The sequence below is a fragment of the Electrona antarctica genome (genome assembly GCF_951216825.1).
Source record: "Electrona antarctica genome assembly, chromosome: 6".
Classification (NCBI taxonomy): Eukaryota; Metazoa; Chordata; class Actinopteri; order Myctophiformes; family Myctophidae; genus Electrona; species Electrona antarctica.
The window spans coordinates 60,249,061-60,275,469 of NC_136811.1; the positions used below are offsets into that span (position 1 = coordinate 60,249,061).

Below are 26,409 nucleotides of genomic sequence, written 5' to 3' on the forward strand. Positions count from 1 at the left end.
GCCTGAAGAAGACCGAAAGGCCGAAACGTTGCTATGACTCTTTAAAATAAAGTTCTTGAACCAGCAAGTGGCGGAGTGGGGGTCTCTCCTCCTTCCTCAGACATTTCAAAAATATTTTTTTGAAATAGCAGATCTACAAGCACCCTGTGACCACAGCGGAGTCAGTATGAAGAGAAACAGCAGATCTACAAGCACCCTGTGACCACAGCGGAGTCAGTATGAAGAGAAACAGCAGATCTACAAGCACCCTGTGACCACAGCGGAGTCAGTATGAAGAGAAACAGCAGATCTACAAGCACCCTGTGACCACAGCGGAGTCAGTATGAAGAGAAACAGCAGATCTACAAGCACCCTGTGACCACAGCGGAGTCAGTATGAAGAGAAACAGCAGATCTACAAGCACCCTGTGACCACAGCGGAGTCAGTAACAGTGCTTGTAGCTCAGTGGGTTTCACCCTCAATAACGTACACTACTACAGTAAATGTACAAATAGAAAGGCTTTACTGTCAAAACGCTGAATAACAACTAATGTGAAGAACGTCTCAAATGTAAAAAAAAAAGTCAAAGAACATCATAACATAAAACATTTCACATAAAATATTTGTCGAATAAAACACTTTACAAGTTGAACTTGACGACTCCTCAGCGTCTCTGAACTTGACGACTCCTCAGCGTCTCTGAACTCGACGACTCCTCAGCGTCTCTGAACATGACGACTCTCTCCTTTTTCTGCGATCGAGCATGATAATAATATCTCTGCTGTCGGGAGGAAACCTCATAACTCCAAAAGGTTCATTTTTCAGGAAATTAAGAAAACCTTATATTTTTAAAACAATAGCAATACTGCCTCATCAGAGTTGGTGTTGTTACTTTATATATTGGTATATGAGGTGGTGGAGTTAGCTGCTTTATAGCAGGCAGTTTGAGGGTCCAATGGAGTTAATAGGTTTTGTCCAAAGCACTTTTTACTAATTTCCATTGGTTCAATATTTTCGAAACAACACACAGACATAAAGGGTTCAATAGCACTGATTTATGCCAAAAACAAATCCAAAACCTCAAAAATGGAGTTATGAGGTTTCCTCCCGACAGCAACGATATGCTCTTTACAAAGTGTTCAGAAACCCTCCACGCCTCCCTCTGGTCATCAGAAACCCTCCACGCCCCCCCCCCCTGGTCATCAGAAACCCTCCACGCCTCCCCCTGGTCATCAGAAACCCTCCACGCCTCCCCCCTGGTCATCAGAAACCCTCCACGCCTCCCTCTGGTCATCAGAAACCCTCCACGCCCCCCCCCCCTGGTCATCAGAAACCCTCCACGCCTCCCCCCTGGTCATCAGAAACCCTCCACGCCTCCCCCCTGGTCATCAGAAACCCTCCACGCCTCCCCCCTGGTCATAAGAAACCCTCCACGCCTCCCTCTGGTCATCAGAAACCCTCCACGCCTCCCCCTGGTCATCAGAAACCCTCCACGCCTCCCCCTGGTCATCAGAAACCCTCCACGCCTCCCTCTGGTCATCAGAAACCCTCCACGCCTCCCTCTGGTCATAAGAAACCCTCCACGCCCCCCCCCCTGGTCATCAGAAACCCTCCACGCCTCCCCCCTGGTCATCAGAAACCCTCCACGCCTCCCCCTGGTCATCAGAAACCCTCCACGCCTCCCCCTGGTCATCAGAAACCCTCCACGCCTCCCCCCTGGTCATCAGAAACCCTCCACGCCTCCCCCCTGGTCATCAGAAACCCTCCACGCCCCGCAGGCGTCTCGCCAGGTGGATGTCCCTGGTCATCAGCGTCACCCGATTGGCGTGGATGGCACAGAGGTTGGCGTCGGCCATCAGCCGCACCAGGAAGGCCTCGGTCGCCTGCATGGAAGGAAGGAGGAGGAGGAGAGAGAGAGAATGTTGGGTTAACCCAGAGCCTTAGATTTAGACAGAGTTACGCAAACTGCGTTCACTTCATGGGGCTTCAGTCCAATGGAGGCTCTCCTACATAGACTTCTATTGGCTTCAGTCCAATGGAGGCTCTCCTACATAGACTTCTATTGGCTTCAGTCCAATGGAGGCTCTCCTACATAGACTTCTATTGGCTTCAGCCCAATGGAGGCTCTCCTACATAGACTTCTATTGGCTTCAGTCCAATGGAGGCTCTCCTACATAGACTTCTATTGGCTTCAGTCCAATGGAGGCTCTCCTACATAGACTTCTATTGGCTTCAGCCCAATGGAGGCTCTCCTACATAGACTTCTATTGGCTTCAGTCCAATGGAGGCTCTCCTACATAGACTTCTATTGGCTTCAGCCCAATGGAGGCTCTCCTACATAGACTTCTATTGGCTTCAGTCCAATGGAGGCTCTCCTACATAGACTTCTATTGGCTTCAGTCCAATGGAGGCTCTCCTACATAGACTTCTATTGGCTTCAGTCCAATGGAGGCTCTCCTACATAGACGTCTATTGGCTTCAGTCCAATGGAGGCTCTCCTACATAGACTTCTATTGGCTTCAGTCCAATGGAGGCTCTCCTACATAGACTTCTATTGGCTTCAGTCCAATGGAGGCTCTCCTACATAGACTTCTATTGGCTTCAGTCCAATGGAGGCTCTCCTACATAGACTTCTATTGGCTTCAGTCCAATGGAGGCTCTCCTACATAGACTTCTATTGGCTTCAGTCCAATGGAGGCTCTCCTACATAGACTTCTATTGGCTTCAGCCCAATGGAGGCTCTCCTACATAGACTTCTATTGGCTTCAGTCCAATGGAGGCTCTCCTACATAGACTTCTATTGGCTTCAGTCCAATGGAGGCTCTCCTACATAGACTTCTATTGGCTTCAGTCCAATGGAGGCTCTCCTACATAGACCTCTATTGGCTTCAGCCCAATGGAGGCTCTCCTACATAGACTTCTATTGGCTTCAGTCCAATGGAGGCTCTCCTACATAGACTTCTATTGGTCACTTCATGGGGCTTCAGTCCAATGGAGGCTCTCCTACATAGACTTCTATTGAGAATGCGGGACAACCAACTGGGACAAGTCCTGGACCGGAAGTAGGCAGAAATGCATTGGACTCAAGGCAACAGCCCAGCTTTAATGATCTTAAATCCCTTTATTTTAGATTGTTTTGTAGTAATAGTAGAACATAAACATTACAGAGACTTTTAGTTGTTACTGTACAATACTTTAAAACAGTTGTCATGTTGCACACATGCCTAAAATAGCTCTTATTTGTGCCGCCCTCGTTGAAAACAATGCATTTCCAACTCCAGCTTGTCTCAGTTCAGGCTGCATGAACAGGGCTGGGTTTCTGCCCCCTCAATGTCCTAACTCTTCTATTAGATGGCTCTGGGTTTCTGCCCCCTCAATGTCCTAACTCTTCTATTAGATGGCTCTGGGTTTCTGCCCCCTCAATGTCCTAACTCTTCTATTAGATGGCTCTGGGTTTCTGCCCCCTCAATGTCCTAACTCTTCTATTAGATGGCTCTGGGTTTCTGCCCCCTCAATGTCCTAACTCTTCTATTAGATGGCTCTGGGTTTCTGCCCCCTCAATGTCCTAACTCTTCTATTAGATGGCTCTGGGTTTCTGCCCCCTCAATGTCCTAACCCTTCTATTAGATGGCTCTGGGTTTCTGCCCCCTCAATGTCCTAACCCTTCTATTAGATGGCTCTGGGTTTCTGCCCCCTCAATGTCCTAACTCTTCTATTAGATGGCTCTGGGTTTCTGCCCCCTCAATGTCCTAACTCTTCTATTAGATGGCTCTGGGTTAAAGGGACACTTCACCCTTTTGCAAAACAATATATGACGTTTAGAAGATTTAGAACACTTTCCTGGGGGTCTTTATGTGTGTAATATGTGGTTTTAGATATTTTAGATTTTAGCAGTGTCCATGGCGTATATCTATTCTACGTCTGAGCATAGACATGTTAACGCCCCGCCTGCCTCTGATTGGCCTACCGACACTGCCCGTCTAGCCTCCATGGTCTCCCCAGACTGTCCTCCAATTTACAATTTAGGCATTTATCAGACGCTCTTAATCCAGAGCGATTTACATTAAGCAATAACAAAAGCATGGCATACATTACATATATAAAAAGTAGTTATCATGACTCAAGCGTAAACGGTGCAAAGCTCATCTCTAGAAATATGGACGATTTTATAAATACATCATGACCACCCAGAGTTGGGACCAGGAAGCAGAGTTGCAGTCCTACAGCTCTCTGTGCTTCCTCCAGTGCAGCCTCCTACCCCACCTATCCTACAAAATAGAACTATTCAAACTATACCAAATAGAACTATACAAACTATACAGTCTCTGTACAGGCTGAACAAACCATATAGGCTGAACAAACCAAAGGAAATAGGAGCTGTACATACAAACTTGATACAAATCAAGACCAATACAGTAGTACCACAAAATACAAATATCAAATGTGGATTTCTAAATATTAGATCTCTACGTAAAAAAGGAACACTGGTAAATGAAATCATAGACAATCGTCTTGACTTATTTTGTCTGACTGAAACGTGGCTGGGTGAGCAAGAATATGTCAGTTTAAATACAGCCACCCCACCAAGTCACACCAATGCCCATATCCCCAGAGACAATGGTAAAATTGTTGGTGAAGTTGCTGCCATCTTCAATTCAAGCCTAACAATTAGACCTAGAGCCAAAGCCACCTACAAATCATTTGAAAGCTTGATTCTCAACCTTTCACACCCAAGCTGGAAATCAATACAGCCCCTAATAGTCATTACAGTGTACCGCCCTCCCGGCGCCTACACACAATGTCTATCTGAGTTCTCTGAATTTTTATCAAGTCTAGTCCTTGAGTCTAATAAAATCATCGTAATCGGTGATCTAAATATTCACGCGGACATAGGAACTGATAGCCTAAATAGAGCATTCATCTCATTGATTGATTCAATCGGTTTCTCTCAGTGTGTAGATAAACCTACCCACATTCTCAACCATACCCTTGACCTCATTCTGGTCTATGGTATTACAATAGAGCACCTCATAGTTTTCCCACAAAATCGTGACCTCTCTGACCATTATCTGATAACTTTCGATTTACATTGATGGATTATACACCACTGGACAAAAATGTCCTCGGCAGAAGTATATCCGAGAGCGCTGTAAATAAGTTCAAGGAAACAATTCCATCAGCCATCAACTCGGTATATTTCAACAAAATAGAAGACCCGCACACCTATAGTCCTTCTCAAATCGATCACCTTGTTGATAGTGTCACAAGCTCATTTCAAATGACACTTGACTAGCCCCATGGTACAACTCGGAAACTAGAAATCTCAAGCGAACGTCTCGCAAACTTGAAAAAATACGCTCAACCAAACGGAAAGAATCGTGTATAGTCTGGCAGAATAGCCTCAAAATATACAAAAAGGCCCTCGACAATGCCAGAGCAACCTATTATTCATCCCTAATAGAGGAAAACAAAAGTAACCCCAAGTTCCTTTTTGACACTCTGGCAAAACTGACAAAAAGTAATGATTCCACTGATCCACGTATCCCTACAACAGAGATGCTCCGATCCATCCGCGTCCGATCAATATCGGCCGATCATGATCGGCCGATCATGATCGGACGATCATGCCTATATCGGATCGGATCGGATTTCTCAAAATAAATCAAAACGTCCGATCCATACGACCGATCAAAACAGACAGTGGGACTGTGCCAAGTCTCTTTTAAGGGGGCGTGAAAAAGTGACTCTCAGAAAGGTAGGCGGGAGATAGCCAGCGCGGGAGAGACGAGAGAGAGAGAACAGTGGTTTACTGTGTCAGAACAGGACTGCAAACTCGCTGTTTGGACATACCTCGAGGAGGAGCGCAGGGCTCGAAATTGCGAGCATTTTGGTCGCAAATGCGCCTGAATATTAATCTGTGCGATCTAAAAATATAACTGGGAGCTGCAAATCATTGCTGTAGTGAGACCGAAACTGTCGCGGGCCGGTTCCGTCCCGCGAGATGATTTAATCCAACTTGTAGAGTAAAAGTAAGTTTCTAGTCCATTCCTGTCCAGAGTTATGATTTTTTAAAGAAATATCTCCTGCTCTCCCATCGTCAGTCCGTGGACATTAAGTGAGTCATTAACATCAGCTGGGTGATCAGACCTAAGGTCGTCAGCTGTGAGAAACGACAAAAGAGCTCAATTGAACGGAATGTGTACTCCTCAACTCTGACAAAACGGAAGTTATCGTTATTGGCCCTAAGCCCCTAAGAGACAAACTATCCGACGAGAACTTTTCCCTAGATGGCATTACCTTGGCCTCCAAGGCCACTGTAAAGAATCTGGGAGTTACCTTAGATCAAGATATTTGTTTGATGTGATATCTCACATCAAACAAATCTCAAAGACTGCCTTTTTTCACCTGCGTAATATTGCAAAGGTTAGGCACATCCTGTGCCTAACCTTGACGCAGAAAAACTTGTCAACGCATTTGTTACCTCAAGGCTGGACTAACTCGCTATTGTTACCTCAAGGCTGGACTAACTCGCTATTGTTACCTCAAGGCTGGACTAACTCACTATTGTTACCTCAAGGCTGGACTAACTCGCTATTGTTACCTCAAGGCTGGACTAACTCGCTATTGTTACCTCAAGGCTGGACTAACTCGCTATTGTTACCTCAAGGCTGGACTAACTCGCTATTGTTACCTCAAGGCTGGACTAACTCGCTATTGTTACCTCAAGGCTGGACTAACTCGCTATTGTTACCTCAAGGCTGGACTAACTCGCTATTGTTACCTCAAGGCTGGACTAACTCGCTATTGTTACCTCAAGGCTGGACTAACTCGCTATTGTTACCTCAAGGCTGGACTAACTCGCTATTGTTACCTCAAAGCTGGACTACTGCAACTCACTATTGTTACCTCAAGGCTGGACTAACTCGCTATTGTTACCTCAAGGCTGGACTAACTCACTATTGTTACCTCAAGGCTGGACTAACTCGCTATTGTTACCTCAAGGCTGGACTACTGCAACTCAATATTGTTACCTCAAGGCTGGACTAACTCGCTATTGTTACCTCAAGGCTGGACTAACTCACTATTGTTACCTCAAGGCTGGACTAACTCGCTATTGTTACCTCAAGGCTGGACTACTGCAACTCACTATTGTTACCTCAAGGCTGGACTAACTCGCTATTGTTACCTCAAGGCTGGACTAACTCGCTATTGTTACCTCAAGGCTGGACTACTGCAACTCACTATTGTTACCTCAAGGCTGGACTACTGCAACTCACTATTGTTACCTCAAGGCTGGACTAACTCGCTATTGTTACCTCAAGGCTGGACTACTGCAACTCGCTATTGTTACCTCAAGGCTGGACTACTGCAACTCGCTATTGTCAGGCTGTCCAAGTAAGTCTCTTTTCGTCCTCCACTTCGCAGTTCCGTGGACCTCTAATATTAACCCCCAACTGACTGCCGAGTGTCACCGTGGACAAGGCAACTTCATGGAGCCCACCAGAAGTGTGACCGTGGACCCGGCCTCACAGTGCACGACCAGTGTCGTTAGGCCAATCAGAGGCAGGGGGGCGTTACCATGTCTCTGCTCAGTGTCGGTAGGCCAATCAGAGGCAGGGGGGCGTTACCATGTCTATGCTCAGTGTCGGTAGGCCAATCAGAGGCAGGGGGGCGTTACCATGTCTATGCTCAGTGTCGGTAGGCCAATCAGAGGCAGGGGGGCGTTACCATGTCTATGCTCAGTGTCGGTAGGCCAATCAGAGGCATGGGGGCGTTACCATGTTTATGCTCAGTGTCGGTAGGCCAATCAGAGGCAGGCGGGGCGTTACCATGTCTATGCTCAGTGTCGGTAGGCCAATCAGAGGCAGGGGGGCGTTACCATGTCTATGCTCGGACGTAGAAAAGATATACGCGTGTCCATGATATGATGTCACGGACACTGGGCTCACTTCCTTCCTGGACTACAATTCCCATAATGCTTTGGTGCACTGCTCCTCCTGGTGGAGGTTCTATTTTTGAGCTTGTAGATCTGCTCGAGTCAAAGAAAAGGTGTGGGCAACCCCTGATGTAAAGTGTGTATTATGTAGTGATTATATAACCTGATGTAAAGTGTGTATTATGTAGTGATTATATAACCTGATGTAAAGTGTGTATTATGTAGTGATTATATAACCTGATGTAAAGTGTGTATTATGTAGTGATTATATAACCTGATGTAAAGTGTGTATTATGTAGTGATTATATAACCTGATGTAAAGTGTGTATTATGTAGTGATTATATAACCTGATGTAAAGTGTGTATTATGTAGTGATTACCACAGTGGTGGAATGAACTTCCCACTGATGTTAGGACAGCAGAATCACTGCCCATATTTCGCCGCAGGTTGAAAACCCACCTCTTCAGGAAACACTACCCTTCCTCTCTGCCTGACCTACTTGTTGTTAACTAGTTGTACGAACGCTTGTTTTCTATTGTTGTATTGTTTATTGGATCTTGTTTAGTCGATACACTTAATTGTTTTAGCTCATGCTCATTTGATTTAGCTATTTTGTCTCATCTGTTTAAGGAAATAGGTAGCTGATATATTGCACTTTTACCTTAGCGCTAGGTATACTCTTGGTTGCTTGTTTTTGCAGAAAATGCACTAAAGACTTCTGGTGATTAGTAGTTTTTGTTCCCTACCTATGTTGAATACACTTATTGTAAGTCGCTTTGGATAAAAGCGTCTGCTAAATGACTGTAATGTAATGTAATGTAATGATTATATAACCTGATGTAAAGTGTGTATTATGTAGTGATTATATAACCTGATGTAAAGTGTGTATTATGTAGTGATTATATAACCTGATGTAAAGTGTGTATTATGTAGTGATTATATAACCTGATGTAAAGCGTGTATTATGTAGTGATTATATAACCTGATGTAAAGTGTGTATTATGTAGTGATTAAATAACCTGATGTAAAGCGTGTATTATGTAGTGATTATATAACCTGATGTAAAGGGTGTATTATGTAGTGATTATATAACCTGATGTAAAGTGTGTATTATGTAGTGATTATATAACCTGATGTAAAGTGTGTATTATGTAGTGATTAAATAACCTGATGTAAAGCGTGTATTATGTAGTGATTATATAACCTGATGTAAAGGGTGTATTATGTAGTGATTATATAACCTCATGTAAAGGGTGTATTATGTAGTGATTATATAACCTGATGTAAAGGGTGTATTATGTAGTGATTATATAACCTGATGTAAAGTGTGTATTATGTAGTGATTATATAACCTGATGTAAAGTGTGTATTATGTAGTGATTATATAACCTGATGTAAAGTGTGTATTATGTAGTGATTATAAAACCTGATGTAAAGCGTGTATTATGTAGTGATTATATAACCTGATGTAAAGGGTGTATTATGTAGTGATTATATAACCTGATGTAAAGTGTGTATTATGTAGTGATTATATAACCTGATGTAAAGGGTGTATTATGTAGTGATTATATAACCTGATGTAAAGGGTGTATTATGTAGTGATTATATAACCTGATGTAAAGGGTGTATTATGTAGTGATTATATAACCTGATGTAAAGTGTGTATTATGTAGTGATTATATAACCTGATGTAAAGTGTGTATTATGTAGTGATTAAATAACCTGATGTAAAGCGTGTATTATGTAGTGATTATAAAACCTGATGTAAAGGGTGTATTATGTAGTGATTATATAACCTGATGTAAAGTGTGTATTATGTAGTGATTATATAACCTGATGTAAAGGGTGTATTATGTAGTGATTATATAACCTGATGTAAAGTGTGTATTATGTAGTGATTATATAACCTGATGTAAAGCGTGTATTATGTAGTGATTATATAACCTGATGTAAAGTGTGTATTATGTAGTGATTATATAACCTGATGTAAAGTGTGTATTATGTAGTGATTATATAACCTGATGTAAAGCGTGTATTATGTAGTGATTATATAACCTGATGTAAAGGGTGTATTATGTAGTGATTATATAACCTGATGTAAAGTGTGTATTATGTAGTGATTATATAACCTGATGTAAAGTGTGTATTATGTAGTGATTATATAACCTGATGTAAAGTGTGTATTATGTAGTGATTATATAACCTCATGTAAAGTGTGTATTATGTAGTGATTATATAACCTGATGTAAAGCGTGTATTATGTAGTGATTATATAACCTGATGTAAAGCGTGTATTATGTAGTGATTATAAAACCTGATGTAAAGTGTGTATTATGTAGTGATTATGTAAACCTCATGTAAAGTGTGTATTATGTAGTGATTATATAACCTGATGTAAAGTGTGTATTATGTAGTGATTATATAACCTGATGTAAAGCGTGTATTATGTAGTGATTATAAAACCTGATGTAAAGTGTGTATTATGTAGTGATTATATAACCTGATGTAAAGTGTGTATTATGTAGTGATTATATAACCTGATGTAAAGTGTGTATTATGTAGTGATTATATAACCTCATGTAAAGTGTGTATTATGTAGTGATTATATAACCTGATGTAAAGTGTGTATTATGTAGTGATTATATAACCTGATGTAAAGGGTGTATTATGTAGTGATTATATAACCTGATGTAAAGTGTGTATTATGTAGTGATTATGTAAACCTCATGTAAAGTGTGTATTATGTAGTGATTATATAACCTGATGTAAAGTGTGTATTATGTAGTGATTATGTAAACCTCATGTAAAGTGTGTATTATGTAGTGATTATATAACCTGATGTAAAGTGTGTATTATGTAGTGATTATATAACCTGATGTAAAGCGTGTATTATGTAGTGATTATGTAAACCTCATGTAAAGTGTGTATTATGTAGTGATTATATAACCTGATGTAAAGTGTGTATTATGTAGTGATTATATAACCTGATGTAAAGTGTGTATTATGTAGTGATTATGTAAACCTCATGTAAAGTGTGTATTATGTAGTGATTATATAACCTGATGTAAAGTGTGTATTATGTAGTGATTATATAACCTGATGTAAAGTGTGTATTATGTAGTGATTATATAACCTGATGTAAAGTGTGTATTATGTAGTGATTATATAACCTGATGTAAAGTGTGTATTATGTAGTGATTATATAACCTGATGTAAAGTGTGTATTATGTAGTGATTATATAACCTGATGTAAAGCGTGTATTATGTAGTGATTATAAAACCTGATGTACAGTGTGTATTATGTAGTGATTATGTAAACCTCATGTAAAGTGTGTATTAATGAATGTATCCAGGTGTGTCTGACCTCCTGCAGAGCCATCAGAGCATAGACCTGCCATCTCAGGTTGTCGTGGCTGAAGGTCTGGGCCACCTCCCTGACCTGGAACACACATAATATAATGTCACATTATTTATTACATGGCTTGGTTGAATGCTTGTCTTGCAGCCCTGCAGCCCTGCAGCCCTGCAGCCCTGCAGCCCTGCAGCTCTGCAGCCCTGCAGCCATGCAGCACTGCAGCCCTGCAGCTCTGCAGCCCTGCAGCTCTGCAGCCCTGCAGCCATGCAGCCCTGCAGCCATGCAGCACTGCAGCCCTGCAGCTCTGCAGCCCTGCAGCTCTGCAGCCCTGCAGCCGGGTAGACGCAGCCCTGCAGCACTGCAGCCCTGCAGCCCTGCAGCACTGCAGCCGGGTAGACGCAGCCCTGCAGCTCTGCAGCCCTGCAGACGCAGCCAGCGCAAACTTATGGAATACTTTTCTTGTTGTGTTTTGGGTCAGTTTATTAATTTATGTTAGGTAGCCATGTAATAAGCCTTGGTGGTTAAACTCCCTGTCGGTGAATTATCTCCTGACAACGACCACCTAGCCAGACGTTATCCCTTACAAAAAGGAGGTGAATTATCTCCCTACAACGACCACCTAGCCAGACATTATCCCTTACATAAAGGAGGTGAATTATCTCCTACAACGACCACCTAGCCAGACATTATCCCTTACATCAATCAATCAATGTTCACCCTTCTATTATGTGTAACATCAGCGTCCGTATTCCAAAGGTAATTTTTTTTTAACGATTTTCAGCAATGGGATAACACATTTTTTGGGTGGGTAGATCACGTTTAGCTGGGCATTTTGAAAGTGGCTCTCAAGTCAAAAAAGTGTGGGCGCACCTGCCTTACATAAAGGAGGTGAATTATCTCCTACAACGACCACCTAGCCAGACATTATACCTTACATAAAGGAGAATTCCATACTAAAAGGCTTTCTTACCTTTCTTTGTAGTTGTTACGTCCCCATCAAAGAGGTCCAAGTGTTATTTTGTGCAAAAGCTCCTTATTGGCTATTTCCCCTACCATAAGCCCTCAATGAATTGCATTGAATGGGGCTATGGGGTGTTGTGCTAATTCACTTATTTCCATCGCTCAAAATTATTATTGTTTTGTATATATCCTCTCTTCATAATGTAAATAATATCCTAAGCGGCACACTTTACTACTTATTTCGATGGAAATAACCCCATTCGATTCAATGCAATTCATTGAGGGCTTATGGTAGGGGAAATAGCCAATAAGGAGTTTTTGCACAAAATAACACCTGGACCTCTTTGGTGGGGACGTAACGACTACAAAGAAAGGTAAGAAAGGTAAGAAAGCCTTTTAGCAGAATTCTCCTTTAACGCACCTCCCTGACATGAAACAAGAAGGAATGTCACATTATTTAAATATCTAGAGTTAAATATCTAGAGGATGAAAAGACAGCAGGACATTTAAATAATGGATTAGAGCCGCACGATTCTTGCTCAAATGTAACTAACATGAAATGAACAGCCAAATAGTGCTGTGTGATTCTGACTCACACTAAATGAACTGCACAGCCAACTAGTGCTGTGTGATTCTGACTCACACTAAATGAATGAACAGCCAACTAGTGATGTGTGATTCTGACTCACATTAAATGAACTGGACAGCCAACTAGTGCTGTGTGATTCTGACTCACACTAAATGAATGAACAGCCAACTAGTGCTGTGTGATTCTGACTCACACTAAATGAACTGGACAGCCAACTAGTGCTGTGTGATTCTGACTCACACTAAATGAACTGGACAGCCAACTAGTGCTGTGTGATTCTGACTCACACTAAATGAACTGGACAGCCAACTAGTGCTGTGTGATTCTGACTCACACTAAATGAATGAACAGCCAACTAGTGCTGTGTGATTCTGACTCACACTAAATGAACTGGACAGCCAACTAGTGCTGTGTGATTCTGACTCACATTAAATGAACTGGACAGCCAACTAGTGCTGTGTGATTCTGACTCACATTAAATGAACTGGACAGCCAACTAGTGATGTGTGATTCTGACTCATATTAAATGAACTGCACAGCCAACTAGTGCTGTGTGATTCTGACTCACATTAAATGAACTGGACAGCCAACTAGTGATGTGTGATTCTGACTCACATTAAATGAACTGGACAGCCAACTAGTGCTGTGTGATTCTGACTCATATTAAATGAACTGGACAGCCAACTAGTGCTGTGTGATTCTGACTCACATTAAATGAACTGGACAGCCAACTAGTGCTGTGTGATTCTGACTCACACTAAATGAATGAACAGCCAACTAGTGATGTGTGATTCTGACTCACATTAAATGAACTGGACAGCCAACTAGTGCTGTGTGATTCTGACTCACACTAAATGAACTGCACAGCCAACTAGTGCTGTGTGATTCTGACTCTGCAGCCCTGCAGCCATGCAGCACTGCAGCCCTGCAGCTCTGCAGCCCTGCAGCACTGCAGCCCTGCAGCTCTGCAGCCCTGCAGCCATGCAGCACTGCAGCCCTGCAGCTCTGCAGCCCTGCAGCACTGCAGCCCTGCAGCCGGGTAGACGCAGCCCTGCAGCTCTGCAGCCCTGCAGCTCTGCAGCCCTGCAGCCATGCAGCACTGCAGCCCTGCAGCTCTGCAGCCCTGCAGCTCTGCAGCCCTGCAGCTCTGCAGCCCTGCAGCCGGGTAGACGCAGCCCTGCAGCACTGCAGCCCTGCAGCTCTGCAGCCCTGCAGCCCTGCAGCACTGCAGCCGGGTAGACGCAGCCCTGCAGCTCTGCAGCCCTGCAGACGCAGCCAGCACAAACTTATGGAATACTTTTCTTGTTGTGTTTTGGGTCAGTTTATTAATTTATGTTAGGTAGCCATGTAATAAGCCTTGGTGGTTAAACTCCCTGTCGGTGAATTATCTCCTGACAACGACCACCTAGCCAGACGTTATCCCTTACAAAAAGGAGGTGAATTATCTCCCTACAACGACCACCTAGCCAGACATTATCCCTTACATAAAGGAGGTGAATTATCTCCTACAACGACCACCTAGCCAGACATTATCCCTTACATAAAGGAGGTGAATTATCTCCCTACAACGACCACCTAGCCAGACATTATCCCTTACATAAAGGAGGTGAATTATCTCCTACAACGACCACCTAGCCAGACGTTATCCCTTACAAAAAGGAGGTGAATTATCTCCTACAACGACCACCTAGCCAGACATTATCCCTTACATAAAGGAGGTGAATTATCTCCTACAACGACCACCTAGCCAGACATTATCCCTTACATAAAGGAGGTGAATTATCTCCCTACAACGACCACCTAGCCAGACATTATCCCTTACATAAAGGAGGTGAATTATCTCCCTACAATGACCACCTAGCCAGACATTATCCCTTACATAAAGGAGGTGAATTATCTCCTACAACGACCACCTAGCCACCCATTATCCCTTACATAAAGGAGGTGAATTATCTCCCTACAACGACCACCTAGCCAGACATTATCCCTTACATAAAGGAGGTGAATTATCTCCTACAACGACCAGCTAGCCAGATATTATCCCTTACATAAAGGAGGTGAATTATCTCCTACAACGACCACCTAGCCAGACATTATCCCTTACATAAAGGAGGTGAATTATCTCCCTACAACGACCACCTAGCCAGACATTATCCCTTACATAAAGGAGGTGAATTATCTCCTACAACGACCACCTAGCCAGACGTTATCCCTTACAAAAAGGAGGTGAATTATCTCCTACAACGACCACCTAGCCAGACATTATCCCTTACATAAAGGAGGTGAATTATCTCCTACAACGACCACCTAGCCAGACATTATCCCTTACATAAAGGAGGTGAATTATCTCCTACAACGACCACCTAGCCAGACGTTATCCCTTACAAAAAGGAGGTGAATTATCTCCTACAACGACCACCTAGCCAGACATTATACCTTACATAAAGGAGGTGAATTATCTCCTACAACGACCACCTAGCCAGACATTATCCCTTACATAAAGGAGGTGAATTATCTCCCTACAACGACCACCTAGCCAGACATTATCCCTTACATAAAGGAGGTGAATTATCTCCCTACAACGACCACCTAGCCAGACATTATCCCTTACATAAAGGAGGTGAATTATCTCCTTACAACGACCACCTAGCCAGACATTATACCTTACATCAGGGGTGCCCAAAAGGTAGATCGTGATCTACCAGTAGATCAGAAAGGCTGTGCAGGTAGATCACATGGTGTCCCTAAAAAGATATAATTTATTAAAAAAAGGCATATGCCACTTGAATTAAGGCAACTTGACTTGACTGGTCGACCAGTGAGTGACTCACAAACTCACAATACAATATATTTTTTGTTTTCAAGAGTGCTGTGCACAAATGTCAGTAGCATTACAAAGTAATATGCAAAAAAATCAATCAATCAATGTTCACCCTTCTATTATGTGTAACATCAGCGTCCGTATTCCAAAGGTAATTTTTTTTTAACGATTTTCAGCAATGGGATAACACATTTTTTGGGTGGGTAGATCACGTTTAGCTGGGCATTTTGAAAGTGGCTCTCAAGTCAAAAAAGTGTGGGCGCACCTGCCTTACATAAAGGAGGTGAATTATCTCCTACAACGACCACCTAGCCAGACATTATACCTTACATAAAGGAGAATTCCATACTAAAAGGCTTTCTTACCTTTCTTTGTAGTTGTTACGTCCCCATCAAAGAGGTCCAAGTGTTATTTTGTGCAAAAGCTCCTTATTGGCTATTTCCCCTACCATAAGCCCTCAATGAATTGCATTGAATGGGGCTATGGGGTGTTGTGCTAATTCACTTATTTCCATCGCTCAAAATTATTATTGTTTTGTATATATCCTCTCTTCATAATGTAAATAATATCCTAAGCGGCACACTTTACTACTTATTTCGATGGAAATAACCCCATTCGATTCAATGCAATTCATTGAGGGCTTATGGTAGGGGAAATAGCCAATAAGGAGTTTTTGCACAAAATAACACCTGGACCTCTTTGGTGGGGACGTAACGACTACAAAGAAAGGTAAGAAAGGTAAGAAAGCCTTTTAGCAGAATTCTCCTTTAACGCACCTCCCTGACATGAAACAAGAAGGAATGTCACATTATTTAAATATCTAGAGTTAAATATCTAGAGGATGAAAAGACAGCAGGACATTTAAATAATGGATTAGAGCCGCACGATTCTTGCTCAAATGTAACTAACATGAAATGAACAGCCAAATAGTGCTGTGTGATTCTGACTCACACTAAATGAACTGCACAGCCAACTAGTGCTGTGTGATTCTGACTCACACTAAATGAATGAACAGCCAACTAGTGATGTGTGATTCTGACTCACACTAAATGAATGAACAGCCAACTAGTGATGTGTGATTCTGACTCATATTAAATGAACTGGACAGCCAACTAGTGCTGTGTGATTCTGACTCACACTAAATGAATGAACAGCCAACTAGTGATGTGTGATTCTGACTCATATTAAATGAACTGGACAGCCAACTAGTGCTGTGTGATTCTGACTCACACTAAATGAATGAACAGCCAACTAGTGATGTGTGATTCTGACTCATATTAAATGAACTGGACAGCCAACTAGTGATGTGTGATTCTGACTCATATTAAATGAACTGCACAGCCAACTAGTGCTGTGTGATTCTGACTCACATTAAATGAACTGGACAGCCAACTAGTGCTGTGTGATTCTGACTCACACTAAATGAACTGGACAGCCAACTAGTGCTGTGTGATTCTGACTCACATTAAATGAACTGGACAGCCAACTAGTGCTGTGTGATTCTGACTCACATTAAATGAACTGGACAGCCAACTAGTGCTGTGTGATTCTGACTCACATTAAATGAACTGGACAGCCAACTAGTGATGTGTGATTCTGACTCATATTAAATGAACTGCACAGCCAACTAGTGCTGTGTGATTGTGACTCACATTAAATGAACTGGACAGCCAACTAGTGCTGTGTGATTCTGACTCACCTTAAATGAACTGGACAGCCAACTAGTGCTGTGTGATTCTGACTCACTTTAAATTAACTGGACAGCCAACTAGTGCTGTGTGATTCTGACTCACTTTAAATGAACTGGACAGCCAACTAGTGCTGTGTGATTCTGACTCACATTAAATGAACTGGACAGCCAACTAGTGCTGTGTGATTCTGACTCACTTTAAATTAACTGGACAGCCAACTAGTGCTGTGTGATTCTGACTCACTTTAAATGAACTGGACAGCCAACTAGTGCTTGTGATTCTGACTCACATTAAATGAATGAACAGCCAACTAGTGATGTGTGATTCTGACTCACTTTAAATGAACTGGACAGCCAACTAGTGCTGTGTGATTCTGACTCACTTTAAATGAACTGGACAGCCAACTAGTGCTGTGTGATTCTGACTCACTTTAAATTAACTGGACAGCCAACTAGTGCTGTGTGATTCTGACTCACACTAAATGAACTGGACAGCCAACTAGTGCTGTGTGATTCTGACTCACACTAAATGAACTGGACAGCCAACTAGTGCTGTGTGATTCTGACTCACACTAAATGAACTGGACAGCCAACTAGTGCTGTGTGATTCTGACTCACACTAAATGAACTGGACAGCCAACTAGTGCTGTGTGATTCTGACTCACATTAAATGAACTGGACAGCCAACTAGTGCTGTGTGATTCTGACTCACACTAAATGAACTGGACAGCCAACTAGTGATGTGTGATTCTGACTCATATTAAATGAACTGGACAGCCAACTAGTGCTGTGTGATTCTGACTCACACTAAATGAATGAACAGCCAACTAGTGATGTGTGATTCTGACTCATATTAAATGAACTGGACAGCCAACTAGTGATGTGTGATTCTGACTCATATTAAATGAACTGGACAGCCAACTAGTGCTGTGTGATTCTGACTCACACTAAATGAACTGGACAGCCAACTAGTGCTGTGTGATTCTGACTCACATTAAATGAACTGGACAGCCAACTAGTGCTGTGTGATTCTGACTCACACTAAATGAATGAACAGCCAACTAGTGCTGTGTGATTCTGACTCACACTAAATGAACTGGACAGCCAACTAGTGCTGTGTGATTCTGACTCACATTAAATGAACTGGACAGCCAACTAGTGCTGTGTGATTCTGACTCACATTAAATGAACTGGACAGCCAACTAGTGCTGTGTGATTCTGACTCACATTAAATGAACTGGACAGCCAACTAGTGATGTGTGATTCTGACTCATATTAAATGAACTGCACAGCCAACTAGTGCTGTGTGATTGTGACTCACATTAAATGAACTGGACAGCCAACTAGTGCTGTGTGATTCTGACTCACCTTAAATGAACTGGACAGCCAACTAGTGCTGTGTGATTCTGACTCACTTTAAATTAACTGGACAGCCAACTAGTGCTGTGTGATTCTGACTCACTTTAAATGAACTGGACAGCCAACTAGTGCTGTGTGATTCTGACTCACATTAAATGAACTGGACAGCCAACTAGTGCTGTGTGATTCTGACTCACTTTAAATTAACTGGACAGCCAACTAGTGCTGTGTGATTCTGACTCACTTTAAATGAACTGGACAGCCAACTAGTGCTTGTGATTCTGACTCACATTAAATGAATGAACAGCCAACTAGTGATGTGTGATTCTGACTCACTTTAAATGAACTGGACAGCCAACTAGTGCTGTGTGATTCTGACTCACTTTAAATGAACTGGACAGCCAACTAGTGCTGTGTGATTCTGACTCACTTTAAATTAACTGGACAGCCAACTAGTGCTGTGTGATTCTGACTCACTTTAAATGAACTGGACAGCCAACTAGTGCTGTGTGATTCTGACTCACTTTAAATTAACTGGACAGCCAACTAGTGCTGTGTGATTCTGACTCACACTAAATGAACTGGACAGCCAACTAGTGCTGTGTGATTCTGACTCACACTAAATGAACTGGACAGCCAACTAGTGCTGTGTGATTCTGACTCACACCAAATGAAGTGGACAGCCAACTAGTGCTGTGTGATTCTGACTCACATTAAATGAACTGGACAGCCAACTAGTGCTGTGTGATTCTGACTCACATTAAATGAACTGGACAGCCAACTAGTGCTGTGTGATTCTGACTCACATTAAATGAACTGGACAGCCAACTAGTGCTGTGTGATTCTGACTCACACTAAATGAACTGGACAGCCAACTAGTGCTGTGTGATTCTGACTCACACTAAATGAACTGGACAGCCAACTAGTGCTGTGTGATTCTGACTCACACCAAATGAAGTGGACAGCCAACTAGTGCTGTGTGATTCTGACTCACACTAAATGAATGAACAGCCAACTAGTGCTGTGTGATTCTGACTCACTTTAAATGAACTGGACAGCCAACTAGTGCTGTGTGATTCTGACTCACACTAAATGAACTGGACAGCCAAATAGTGCTGCAGGATTCTTCACTAAATGAGATCGCACACGGTAGATGTCTGAATCTAGATGGGGATCTTTTTTTTCGATGAATTGAGCAGCACTACCATCATGGATGTTTTGATTAATTGAGCAGCCGTGCCATCCAGTGTTGTTTTTGACAGCAAAAGTTAGATCTTAGTTTTAGTCATAGTCGCTTGAACAGTTTGCATTTAGTTTTAGTCACCTGGAATGCATTTGTTAGTCTAGTTTTAGTCGACTAAATATCATAAGATTTTAGTCCTAATGACTGATTTTTACACTACAAGCTCACAGTGAGCTTGTAGATCTGCTATTTTCAGCATGCAACCAAGTGTAAAATGAATTATACTGGATCTCTTGTCCACTAGTCCCTTCATAACATTATACTGGATCTCTTGTCCACTAGTCCCTTCCTAACATTATACTGGATCTCTTGTCCACTAGTCCCTTCCTAACATTATACTGGATCTCTTGTCCACTAGTCCCTTCCTAACCTCCCGCTTCGAATGGGATCAGTGTATTGAAACGGGGAAAATCAGGTGCAATCAGGCCTTTCAATAGACTGAGTAGACGTCTACCCGTCTACTCAGGTGCTCAGTAGGTTGATTCCTTCCTATTGTGTAGGTTGATCTGTGCAGTTTAATGCATCACATGCAGCTACTGGAGCTCAGTAGGTGATCATTCCTTTCAATGCAGCCGTGGTGTCTACCGCGTCGAACATCGAACATGCACTGCTCCCGTGCTTGCGGTTATGTTTAGGTTAGGATTAGAGATAGGGATAGTAATTTCGGAACAAGGAACCTTCTGACTAACGACACGGCACCGCTCCAGTAGCTGCATGCGATGCATTAAACTGCACAGATCAACCTACACAATAGGAAGGAATCAACCTACTGAGCACCTGAGTAGACGGGTAGACGTCTACTCAGTCTATTGAAAGGCCTGATTGCACCTGATTTTCCCCGTTTCAATACACTGATCCCATTCGAAGCGGGTGTCCTAACATTATACTGGATCTCTTGTCCACTAGTCCCTTCCTAACATTATACTGGATCTCTTGTCCACTAGTCCCTTCCTAACATTATACTGGATATCTTGTCCACTAATCCCTTCCTAACATTATACTGGATCTCTTCATGTCCACTAGTCCCTCCCTAACATTATACTGGATCTCTGGTCCACTAGTCCCTTCCTAACTTTATACTGGATCTCTTGTCCACTAGTCCCTCCCTAACATTATACTGGATCTCTGGTCCACTAGTCCCTTCCTAACTTTATACTGGATCTCTTGTCCACTAGTCCCTTCCTAACATTATACTGGATCTCTTGTCCACTAGTCCCTTCCTAACTTTATACTGGATCTCTTGTCCACTAGTCCCTTCCTAACATTATACTGGATCTCTTGTCCACTAGTCCCTTCCTAACATTATACTGGATCTCTTGTCCACTAGTCCCTTCCTAACATTATACTGGATCTCTTGTCCACTAGTCCCTTCCTAGTGGATCTCTTGTCCACTAGTCCCTTCCTGACATTTTAGTTAATTTTATCTGTTGACGAAATTGTCAGAATATTTAGTCCTAGTTTTCGTCAGTGAAAAAAAGGTAGTCGACGAACATTTTTCGGCTTATGTTTTTAGTCGACGAAATCAACACTGCTGCCACCATGGGTGTCTTGTTTAATTGAGCAGCTCTACCACCATGGGTGTCTTGTTTAATTGAGCAGCTCTACCACCATGGGTGTCTTGTTTAATTGAGCAGCTCTACCACCATGGGTGTTTTGTCTTAACATTCTCACCAGGCGCATGAAGGGAGTCCTCCTTATCAGCAGCTCGGTGCTCTTCTGGTACTTCCTGATCTCCATCAGGGCTCTGGTTCCTGGGCGGAAGCGTTTCCTCCTGGGCCCGCCCGCTGAAAAGAGGCACACAGGAGATTAACCCATTTAGGCCTGACGTCCAAATTTTAAAAAAAAAGTATATATATATATATATATATATTCAAAGATTTGTGCCTCATTTTCACAATATTTCAAAAATAGCAGACCTACAAGCTCGCCAAGTGGCGCGCTATGAGCTTGTAGATCTGCTATTTTTCAATAGCTAAAGTATGACATAATGCTTAGTTAAAACACCAAAAGGGGTTCCCGTCCCAGAATGGGTTAAAAAATAAATGTTGTAGTTCGGTAGTCACCTCACCACCGAAAGTGCAGTGGTTCCTAAAGTGGGGTCCGGGGACCCCCCCAGGGGTCCCCACCAGCTAAATGATAGTTAGGAACCAAATGGACCCTTATGGGTCCGTATAACGGTCAATGTGGTTCCATTTGTACACTCCGAGTTAAATTATCATTGGTTTTACAATATAAACTGGGGGTCCCAGAGATAGAAATGCCGTTAAAATAGGCATCCGTGGGTTAATGCAGGTCAAACTGGGGGTCCCATGGCTTAATGCAGGTCAAACTGGGGGTCCCATGGCTTAATGCAGGTCAAACTGGGGGTCCCATGGCTTAATGCAGGTCAAACTGGGGGTCCCATGGCTTAATGCAGGTCAAACTGGGGGTCCCATGGCTTAATGCAGGTCAAACTGGGGGTCCCATGGCTTAATGCAGGTCAAACTGGGGGTGCCATGGCTTAATGCAGGTCAAACTGGGGGTCCCATGGCTTAATGCAGGTCAAACTGGGGGTCCCATGGCTTAATGCAGGTCAAACTGGGGGTCCTTGACATGAAGAGTTTGAGAACTAATGCTCTAGTCCAGGGGTTCCCAAAGTGGGGTCCGGGGACCCCCAGGGGTCCTGAGGGAGTTCCAGCTGGGGATCACTAGCTAAATTATAGTTAGGAACCAAATCCCTTATTATGGGTCTGTAACTCTGAGAGTGTACAAATGGAACCAAATGGACCCATTAGGGTCCATTTGGTTCCATTTGTACACTCTCAGAGTTAAATTAACATTGATTTTACAATATAAATCGGGGGTCCCAGAGATAGAAATGCCGTTAAATGGGGGTCCGTAGACTAATTCATGTCAAACTGGGGGGTCCTTGAAATTAAACGGGTTGAGAATCACTGCTAGAGCTGTAAAAATATCCTCTCATGGGGTCCCTGGGGGCATATATTGTCTAATGGGGGTCCCTGGGGGGTGGGGGGGGATTCCGCAGGGCTAATTGGTGTCAATTTGGGGGTCCTTGTTGTTTGTGGGAACAACTGCTCTAGTCAGTCTAGTGTAACTGTCGCTGTGAATAAACAACGGCATTAGAGCTATGGAACAGACGTACATGGGCCACATTAGAGCTATGGAACAGACGTACATGGGCCACATTAGAGCTATGGAACAGACGTACATGGGCCACATTAGAGCTATGGAACAGACGTACATGGGCCACATTAGAGCTATGGAACAGACGTACATGGGCCACATTAGAGCTATGGAACAGACGTGCATGGGCCACATTAGAGCTATGGAACAGACGTACATGGGCCACATTAGAGCTATGGAACAGACGTACATGGGCCACATTAGAGCTATGGAACAGACATGCATGGGCCACATGCGGCCCCGGTACTAATACTAGTACAGCTAATTATATTATATGATATTATTATGATCTAATACTAGTACAGCTAATTATATTATATGATATTATTATGATCTAATACTAGTACAGTTAGTTACTAGTTAGTATTAGTATGTTAGTCATTTTTTTTGTATAATATGTATTTGTAATTGGTTCATATAAAGTTAACATAACTATAACTAAATGCATTTGAAATTCAATAAAAAAAGGTTACTTTTCAGGATTTCAAATGAAAAAAAATAGCAACAAATTAATGAAATTAAATGAAATGATTACTATATTTACCCAGGGTATCTGGGCTAAGCTCAAGAACTTGTTTCCAGCCAGGCCCTGCTCATAGAACATTTCATCGTAGTGGTTCAATGCCTTGTTCAAGGGCACTTCAGTGGTGGTCATTTTAACGTGTCGGACCGCTGATTCGAACTGGCGACCTTCCGGTATCAAGACCGCTCCGCAATCCGTTCGCCCACCGCTGCCACTTTTCAGGATTTCAATTCAAATGATAGCAAAAATAGCCGATTTACAAGCTTGTAGATCGGCTATTTTTTTTGCTACAACAGTAAAATACACACATGCAATCTCTGGAGTGAGAGTAGCCCCATATGTGCCCTCTCCCTCGGAGCTACAGAATGAGCGTAGGGAGAGGGCACATACGGGGCTAGAGTGAGAGTGGCTGTGGAAATATAGTGGTTCTCCGGCCCACCACCGGGGGACCGGACTACCACCGGGGGACCGGACCACCACCGGGGGACCGGACCACCACCGGGGCCTCACCTTCTGTGACGCCGCTCTGGTCGAGCGCCCGCCGGGTTGATCCAGAGGAGCGTCCCGCCGGGGCGGAGGGCTGCGGGGGTCTCCGGGCAGGCTGGCCGGCTTTCGCACGGACCATGGTGAGAAATCAGGCTGGAACCCACGAACCACCAGTCCCAGCAGCACCGTACGGACCACCACGGACCACAACAACAACAACCGCCGACCTCTGATATGTTGATATTAAAGCGTCCAGACGTTACACCGAACACGTTGTTGTTCCTTTTCTGCAAACCAAAACACACTGTCTGTAACTGACTGAATGACTGACTGAATGCACGCTAGAGTTATAAAGTTATATTATAAAGTTATAAAACAATGTCTGACTTCAACATAGAGTTATACAGTTAGTTATAAAGCCCTTTCACACGGTCTCTCTCTACTGACTGCTCCACCACAGTTAGAAATAATACTAAACTTATGAAATTCAAATACCGCATTCGTCTTTCCTGTCTCGACTCTCTCAGCCAATCAAATTGAAGCTAGTGGGAGGGGCGAAGAACTATTGGGTATGACAGGAAACGATCCAAACAACGGAGCAGTTTAGAGGCGCATTACTGCCCTCTACTGGACTGTGTGGAACTGGAGAAAATATCAATATTGAATACATGTAGGCTATTTTTTAAACTTAATACTACCGGTATCTTACTTTCTGTTTCTCTCGTCTTCTATTTAATGTTTTCCCTCTTGTTTAATTCTCTCTGAAATGGTATACTAATAATTGTAACATGAATTCTTCTTCATTTATTTTAACATAACGTAGGCTAATACAATACTAAACATTTATTTTAACATAACGTAGGCTAATACAATACTAAAATGTTAATAATAATTAAAAAGAATAATAATGCTTTCTGAACCAATATGTGAATGTGACCCATACTGTCTACCAATGTACACAACAGTCTACCATTATGAATATACAGTCAAATTAAAATACATCATTTGACATTTTTGCTTTTATTGAAACAAAAAGGTAGGCTACGCAACTTCTCCAGAGGCCTTTATTCCAAAAGGAGCTGAATTAATACGTTTTCTATAATGTGAAGGTAAATATAGACATATAGTATTAAAATAGAACATATACGGCTCGCTTTCCTACCTATTATATAATTATACATGTTTCCAACCTATTAATGGAATAAAACTGTGGGAGAAGTTAGTGGTAGTTCTGATTGGGATGTGCAACTGAGTCAGGTTTTGAACAGTATTGTTTTTGGCAGCAAAATTTGATTTTCATTTTAGTCATAGTCTTTTGAATAGTTTTAATTTAGTTTTAGTCCCATTTTAGTCACCTGGAATGTCTTAGTCTAGTTTTAGTCGACTAAATGTCAGGCGGTTTTAGTCGACTAAAATTAGTTTTGGTGGGCCTTGATGCCGCCGTAATGACTGATTTTACACTTGCTGAAAATAGCCGCTCTACAAGCTCACAACGCATCGCAGCGCGATGCGTTGTGAGCTTGTAGATCGGCTATTCTCAGCATGCAACCAAGTGTTAAATTAATTCTACTGGATCTCTTGTCCACTAGTCCCTTCCTAACATTTAGTCTAGTTTTTATTTGTTGATGAAATTGTCGATAGGCTATATTCAGTCTTAGTTTTAGTCATATGGGGCCCTGCAAAAGTTACCGGCCCAGGGGCCCTCATGGGGGTTAATCCGTCCCTGTGTGTGCGTGTGTGTGCGTGCGTGCGTGCGTGCGTGTGTGTAAACACAAACACTGAAGACAAAGGTCTTATTATAGATATGACAGTATTTATTATTATAGATATGACAGTATTTATTATTATAGATATGACAGTATTTATTATTATAGATAGTATTTATTATTATAGATATGACAGTATTTATTATTATAGATATGACAGTATTTATTATTATAGATAGTATTTATTATTATCAAAACACACTTTTGGATCCTCCACCTACAGATTTTGTCCAAATCGCACACAAATTGGTACAAATGATCTCTGGACCTATCCAATTAAAACGGCACAGTCAGAATTTTGATCTTCTGTATCGTTCAGCCGTAATCGTCTTCCGAAGTTAGTGGGAGGGGCCTATTTTACAAAAGACGGCACAAATCACGAACGGAATGTCCGATCCATCCCAAATTTTAATCAAATGTCGAGGGTGGCTTAATAAACACAGAGCCTAAAGCTATTCTATTTTCATCTATAGGGGGCGCCACAATTGCAAAAACACTTAACCGTTTGTTGCAAAAAC

At 42.5% G+C, this 26,409-nt stretch overlaps 1 protein-coding gene across 1 annotated transcript; it reads right to left on the minus strand.

Annotated features, from left to right (window-relative positions):
- Positions 1-1,710: 1,710 nt before the first annotated feature.
- Positions 1,711-24,572, minus strand: LOC306924593 (histone H3-like centromeric protein A). Its single transcript, XM_079503168.1, has 4 exons — positions 24,150-24,572; positions 21,605-21,717; positions 11,281-11,355; positions 1,711-1,862 (listed from the first exon to the last, which is right to left on the minus strand). The coding sequence occupies exons 1-4, from the start codon at positions 24,262-24,264 to the stop codon at positions 1,734-1,736; spliced, it is 432 nt and encodes a 143-aa protein (XP_079359294.1). The 5' UTR covers positions 24,265-24,572; the 3' UTR covers positions 1,711-1,733.
- Between the last annotated feature and the right edge of the window lie 1,837 nt (positions 24,573-26,409).

What these genes read in the sequence shown, in the direction of transcription:
- LOC306924593 (XM_079503168.1), bottom strand. Translation starts at nt 24,264, where the DNA reads ATGGTCCGTGCGAAAGCCGGCCAGCCTGCCCGGAGACCCCCGCAGCCC. An exon ending in CCAGAGCGGCGTCACAGAAG is followed by an intron (nt 21,718 to 24,149) that starts GTGAGGCCCCGG and finishes GCCTCTTTTCAG; the next exon opens with CGGGCGGGCCCAGGAGGAAA. An exon ending in CTCTGATGGCTCTGCAGGAG is followed by an intron (nt 1,863 to 11,280) that starts GTCAGACACACC and finishes CCTTCCATGCAG; the next exon opens with GCGACCGAGGCCTTCCTGGT.